This window comes from Papaver somniferum, chromosome 9 (assembly GCF_003573695.1).
Source record: "Papaver somniferum cultivar HN1 chromosome 9, ASM357369v1, whole genome shotgun sequence".
NCBI classification, from domain to species: domain Eukaryota; kingdom Viridiplantae; phylum Streptophyta; class Magnoliopsida; order Ranunculales; family Papaveraceae; genus Papaver; species Papaver somniferum.
In genome coordinates, this window is record NC_039366.1 from 53,889,053 (window position 1) to 53,896,157 (window position 7,105).

Here is a 7,105-nt window from a genome sequence, read left to right on the forward strand (position 1 = left end):
ACTCTATTAACCACAATCGCTGGATTATTGCCCGTCATTGATGAAATGAACAAGATAAAACTTCAGGATGTCAAGAATGAAGAGTTGCACAGATGAGACGATATGATCTCGAACTGTGAGGTCTTGCGATTCAACATAAGCTGGATCCATCGTCGACTCAAGATCATTAAGGTTGATAGGACGACTTCTGCTGCAAATATGATTTCTGCTACGTCTGCCATCATAGAAGAGGAGAAAGCACTTTCTCTGGAGTTGGCAAGGGTTGAGAAATATGTCCAGGATTTGAGAGTGAAGAATGAAAACTTTCAAAAGATGCTTGAAACAGCCTTCAGTAAGGATTATTTGTTGTTGGATGGTTTGCTCTAAGTGAGCGTTTGAGAGAAATATTTTTATGTAGGTTTGAGATTTATTTTTGAATAAAGTAGATGGTTGAAAGATTCTTGTGAGATTCATAGAATACTTTGAATTTTGAATGAATGGGCATACTGCATATTCTTTTGGAGAAAACAGAAATTACATTTAGAAATTTAATATTTTGATGATCGTTCAAGCATAATACGCTTTGAGACATTTGCCATTGATGATGTTTCCTTCGACTCCTCGATTAACAGCTAAGATTTTGTAATATCCGCTAGATACTGCCTTGATGACTACATAAGGCCCTTCCCATTTAGGAGAGAACTTGGGAGCGGACATGTCTTGCTGGATATGTTTTGCTGTTTTCAAAACCAAATCTCCTACTTGAAATGTTCGAGGTCTTACCATTTTGCTGTATGCCTTGGAAATTCTCTGTTTGTAGGTTTCCAAATATTTTTCTACCTTGGTCCTTCTCGATTCAAGCATGTCTAACTCAGCGATCCTTAAATTAGATACTTCGGCTTCATCCCACTGCACTCCACTGTCCGCCGCGATTCTTGCAGAGGGAATCTTGATCTCAGCTGGGAGAATAGCATCAGCGCCATAGACAAGAGAATACGGTGAAGTCCCAATTGAACTCCTTGGTGCAGTACAGTAGGCCCATAAAGCCATGGGCAATTCCTCATGCCACGTTCGTGGATTGTCATGAACTGTTCGACTGAGAATCCCGATCAAGGTTTTGTTGGTACTCTCGGCTTGTATGTTTCCTTGGGGATAGTATGGTGTGGAGAAAATCTGTTTGATTCCATATTCCTCGAGCAATTCTGCAACATGTTTGTTGGAAAAAGGAGTTCCATTATCTGTGATGATATGTTTAGGAACACCGAATCTGCATATGATATATTCTTTGATGAAAGATGCAATTGTGACTCCAGTGGTGCTTCGAAGAGGAATAGCTTCAACCCACTTGGTGAAATACTCAGTTGTTGTAATGATGTATTCATGTTGCTTCAAAGATGCTGGATTGATTTTCCCGACAATATCTAGTACCCAGTTGTAGAACGGCCATGGACTACTCACAGAATTCAATGGGAGACAAGGGGTGTGGATGAGATTACCATGAATTTGGCATTGATGACATCTCTGAATATAAGCAGCTGCATCATCTTCCATGGTTGGCCAGTAATATTTCTCATGGATTTGGAAAAATAATTTCTTTTTTCCTTGGTGTTCACCTTCATGCATCTCTTTCAAGATCATTGGAATTTCATGTCCGGCCAAGCATCTCAGCAGGTTCCCACCAAAGCTTTTGCGATACAAAACCCCTTCCAGGTAGACGAACCGTTTGGCCATTTGGGTAAGTTTGATCGTTTCTTTCTTTTCTGATAGTAAAGCATTATCATGAAAATATTTGATGTAAGGCTCCCTCCAGTTCCCAGTATGGTGAATTGTCAGTATTTCCAGATGATGAGGTGGTGTCTGACAATTGGGACAGGATCCTTGTAACATTCTTGATTGAGCTTCCATGGAGGTCCAGTAGTATCCGAGCCGTTGAAGCCTCCTGTAGAGTGTGGCCACTAGGGTTTGCCCACATATTTCTTCATGTACACGTTTGAGTTGTTCACTTGCTTCCTCGTCTCCAAGACATCGTGACAGGGATCCATCAGGATTGCAATAGTATAATGCTTCATGTAGCAGAAAAAAGTTTTTCAACTCTTTGAAGATGATTTTCCCTTACGTAAGAGAACTGCTCAACTCATGAATGATGGTCGCTCGCCAGTCGCTCGATTGAGCATCTTCGACTTGAGTAATCCAGGTAGATGATACAGAACGTCTTTGCACAGTGATGGATTTCTCCGACCCTTCATTTTCAATTTGGATGCTAGAGTCGCCATACAATCGGCATGTCTATTGTGGGTGCGTCCAGTATGGACAATTGTTGCATCAGAAAAATGAGCTAACATTCGTTGTGCCTCGGCTCTGAATGGAGCAAGTGCTACTTATTTAAGGGAGTACACGCCATTCATTTGATTGACTAACAACTTTGAGTCTCCTCTGATTTCCAGGTGCATCGCTCCTGCTTTCTTGGCTAAAGATAGCCTTAGGAGAAAAGCTTCATATTCTGTTGAATTGTTGGTGCAGTGGAAATCTAACTTGAATGAATGTGAGAAGACCTCGTCGTATGGAGATAGTAGCACAATTCCCGCTCCACCAGTAGCATTGCTTGGAGTGGCAGATCCATCAAAATAGAATAGCCATCTTTCTTCCTGAATGATTGAAATTTCTGGAAACTCACCGGACACTTCTTCATGCAACATCGTGATGTCTTCTCCAGGGAAAGCAGCAAGTAAGTCTGCAACTGCTTGTCCTTTGATTGCTTTTGGAGGGACACATGCTATGTCAAATTCTGGCATTTGAAGTAGCCATTTTGATGGTCTCCCGATCAAAGCAGGTTTCGACAATAAGAATTTTATGGGATCAGCTTTGGCCACCAGCACGACTCTGTTTGATAGTAGATAATTTCTGAACCTCTAAATTGCGTGTACCAATGCTAGACACACCATTTCAGCCTTTGGGTATCGGAGTTTGGCATCCCTCATTGTGCGACCGAAGTAATAAATTGGACGTTCGATACCTTCTTCATCCTATTGAGCTAGGAGTGCTCCAATGGCGACATCACTGGAGGCTGTGTAAAGTACCAGTGGTCGTCCTTGCACTGGATATTTCATGACAGCGGGTGATAGTAATATTTGCTGTATTTTCTGAAATGCTTCTTGTTGAACGGCTGTCCATGCAAAATTTGCTCCTTTCTTCAACAGAGGAGTGAATGAAGCAATGAGTTGAGCGAGTCCAGGAATGAAATGCCGGATATAATTGACTTTCCCCATAAAACTCTGGAGCTCTTTCACAGTCCGTGGAGGAGGCATGGTAGTAATGGCTTTTGTCTTGTCTGGATCGACCTTGATTCCTACTGCAGTGACCAAGAATCCAAGAAACTTTCCGGAAGAAACACTAAAAGCACATTTTAGAGGATTCATCTTTAGTTTGTATTCCCTGCATCTTTCGAAGACTTGTTTCAGGATGTCTAGGTGGGATGCCCGAATCTTTGATTTCACCGCCACATTGTCAACATAGTCCTCTACTTGCTTGTGCATCATGTCATGGAATATTGCGGTCATGGCTCGCTGATAAGTGGCTTCTGCATTCTTCAAACCGAAAGTCATCACTGTGTAGTGGAAGTTTCTAATGGGAGTTCGAAATGCAGTTTTGTTAGCATCATGTTCGTACATCTTGATTTGGTTGTATCCACTGTAACCGTCCATGAACGAGAACATGTCATGACCGCTGGTTGCATCGACGAGCATATCAATGTTTGGCAATGGAAAGTCATCCTTCGGGCAACACTTGTTCAGGTTCCTGAAATCCACACAACATCGGATCTGGCCTTTCTTCTTGACTGGGACAATGTTCGCCAACCACGTTGGATGCTGGATGGGTTTGATGAATCATGTTGTTAGTAGTTTCTGGATTTCCACCTTGATTTTTTCCTCAACCTCGTGTCTGAATTGACTGGGAGGTTGTTTGACAGGTTTGGAACCGGGAGTGATGTGCAGATGATGAGTGACTAATTTATCGTCCAGGCCGGGCATCTCTTCGTACGTCCAGGCGAAGATATCTTGGTACACTTTCAACAGACCTATCAATCCTTCTTGTTCCTCAGGTGAGAGAGTAGAACTGATTAAAATTGGCCTTGGGTTTTCGTCTGTTCCGATGTTGATAGTCTCAAGATCGTCAGTTGTGGAATCTGTGCCATCTTGCAGTTGTCGTGGTGCATCTCGGATTTCCTCATCGGGTGATTGCTCACTCTGGCATGATTCTTCAGGGCGGGGAGACTTTTCATCGACCTCCCCTGTTAATTGCTAATCCTTACGACGAAGATAAATGACTCTCCCTTATGCATCATAATCAGTAATAAAGTTGGACTTTTTATGAGTCGTACCTTGACCCTGACGACGCTTGAGTGGTGTGGTAGACGACTTGACGGATTTAGCATCTGTTGATGATGGTTTGTCAGCTTTCTCAATGAACTTCCAACTTGGGAGTGGAGTACTGCAGATCTTGCTTGGAGGTTCAGGGATACTCTTTGGAGGTTCCAAGAACTCAGCATCATAAACTGGAGCATAAGGAGACACCGAAGCTGGGATGCAGACAATTTTGTTGTTGAACAAAGCCTTCATACACTGGTGGTATGTTGAAGGAACAACCTTATTGTCATGAAGCCATGGTCTTCCGAGTATCATGTGATAGTCAGGGTCTTTCTCGATCACATGAAACTTGACAATAGATTGAATTGGACCTACTTTCAGATCCACATAGACATACTCGTATGTGTGACTCTGGCTTCCTTCAAAACCCGTCATCAATATGGGATGATGAACGATCTTTCTTTGTGGAACTTTGGCTTCCTTGAGAGTCTTCATAGTGATAAGATTCGTGGAAGCACCTATGTCGATGAGAACTCTCCTGAATTCGGAGTTCTTAATGGAAGAAGTTACAAACATGGCTCGGTTATGCCCTTCCTCCGCCATTCGGTCTTCCTCGGTGAAGGTATTGTTGTGGATCGAAAGTTCAGATACCATGGACACTTGTTCAACCACCGGAGATGATGGAACTATTCGCGCGTCAGATGATATTTTGTTGAGTGCGGAAAACGTGTCCGTGCGCTGATCTCTGGAGAAATGCAGGAGTTCACATAGATTCTCGATCAAATGTGTGACTTCTTGTTCCACCGGCTTTTCATATGTGGTGAAGCTGTTGGCTCGAGGATGATCATCGGTCGAGGGATTAGCCAGCGTCGGAATTTCTTGAGCAGGAGCGCCACTCAAGTCTGATGTCAGACTGACGAGGAAATTCAATATGTTGTTCAGCGTCTCTTTCATCAGGTCTATGTTCCTTGTATGAATCTCGTGTACTCGTGCCAATTCGATCAAGGTCGGGATTTCCGCGTCGATTGTTCCATTGGAAGGAGTGTTGGAAGAAGGAACATTTCCATTCGAAAGATTCTGACTGGAATTATAAGTAGTTGAGTTAGACCTAAGACCAACCATTTTGTGAAAATGAGAGATTGCAACCGAAAGATTAACCTCCCACTGTGGTCGCCAATCTATGGATGGGGAAAAACGGCATGCTGGTTTTTTAGGAAAGTGAAGAATCGAGCGTGTGGACAAGACTCCTTAATCGAGAAAACTGCTGAACCTCACACAGATGCACTGCAAAGGGAGTGCTTAGATTCGAGAGATCAATCTGTAGGACTCTGGCCTAAACCAAGTCAACGGCTGTTCCAGAGTCAATTCGGTCACAAAGAGGAAGATGGGTTGATCTGTAGGAGGAAAGCTGGGAATTGTGTGGGATCAATGATGATCAAGGATTGTGGATGTGTTGAAGGTTTCTGCAAATTGATGAACTTCTGAAGTTGAGCTCTGTGAATAAGTTCTAATCGAGTTGTTGACGAATGAAGATAATGATCGGTTGTCCTCGATTTGGACTTATTTATATTGCAAGAATGATGAACACCCTGATCCCTGTAAGTGTGACGGTTTCTTGAGTGAAAGAGTGGGAAAGTGGAAGATCGTGGTGAAACCAGTTCCAGGTCGTGCAGAGACTTGGTTAACCGTCCACCCACTACTTTTCTAACTCCTTCAACCGTTGCACGACTTACTCACATTCTCATCGTGGATGAATCCACGTGCCGTAGGCCGCCATACCAAAACCCTAATTGATATCCCCCATGTGACGTGATTGATGTCTCACGAATCGTGGAGTCTGCATGACAGACTGATAGGCACATTTTTGTGTCTTATATAATCTCAATTGTATATATTATTAGTGCTCGATTTTATATTTATTATGGCTTTTTATGTCCCTGTAGGTATTTTCGGAGAAATAAACTTTTGCGGAGAAATTGGATAAAAAAGTGGTTTTTGCGCTCGTGGGAGAAAATTACTATACGGACTCTCACTTTGGATAAGGGGAGGTCATCTTCTTCATTTGAAATTTGAATTTTGGAGGGAAAATAAGAACAAAATTAGGGTTGAAGAATTGAAGGTGTTCTAGGGAGATTCAATGGCTGAAATCAAATGGGTTTGTTCCTCTTGGCTAAACAGGGCTGGTAATGGTCTTATTTTTGCCCAGATTTGGCTAGACAATCCGCAGGAGATGAATCAAGTTTTATAGTTTTTGGCGGGAAAAATATGCATGCAACTGGCAGAGTTGGGGATTGAATTCGATCGATTTCCAGAGTGATTCAATGGCTTAAATTGATTGGGTTTACTCCCTAGGCCTAAACAGGCCTGGTGAAGTCTTTTGTTTGAACCCAAATTGGCTAGAATAGCCGGAAAAAGAAATAGAAGTCAGGTTTTGCACGGGTATCTGTATGACTTATTTTTGGAATTCTAGGAAGACTAAAGGCAAGAAACTCTTCCCAAAGATACATATCTATCTAAGGAAGAGTTTGAGATAAGTTGGAAAGCTCAGAAACGCGTGAAACAATTTTGGGAAGAGATTATTGCCGTAACTGCCAAGAAAAGAAAAGAAGAGATTTCGAGAAGTTTTGGGGAGATTAAATCGCTCTGTTGGCTATATATAAGTTGCTGGGAGTTCATAGAAGGGAGTCGATACTTTGGGGTACCGAGCTGAGGGCTTGGTGAAGCTGCAAAGGTGAAAATCAAGAGTTGCAGAGAAGATGTTT

At 42.5% G+C, this 7,105-nt stretch overlaps 1 protein-coding gene across 1 annotated transcript; it reads right to left on the reverse strand.

Annotated features, from left to right (window-relative positions):
• Positions 1-527: 527 nt before the first annotated feature.
• On the reverse strand, positions 528-1,029 carry LOC113311951. The gene is made up of 2 exons (XM_026560734.1): positions 763-1,029; positions 528-611 (listed from the first exon to the last, which is right to left on the reverse strand). Exons 1-2 carry the CDS (start codon positions 1,027-1,029, stop codon positions 528-530), a joined length of 351 nt encoding a protein of 116 aa, XP_026416519.1.
• Positions 1,030-7,105: the final 6,076 nt, after the last annotated feature.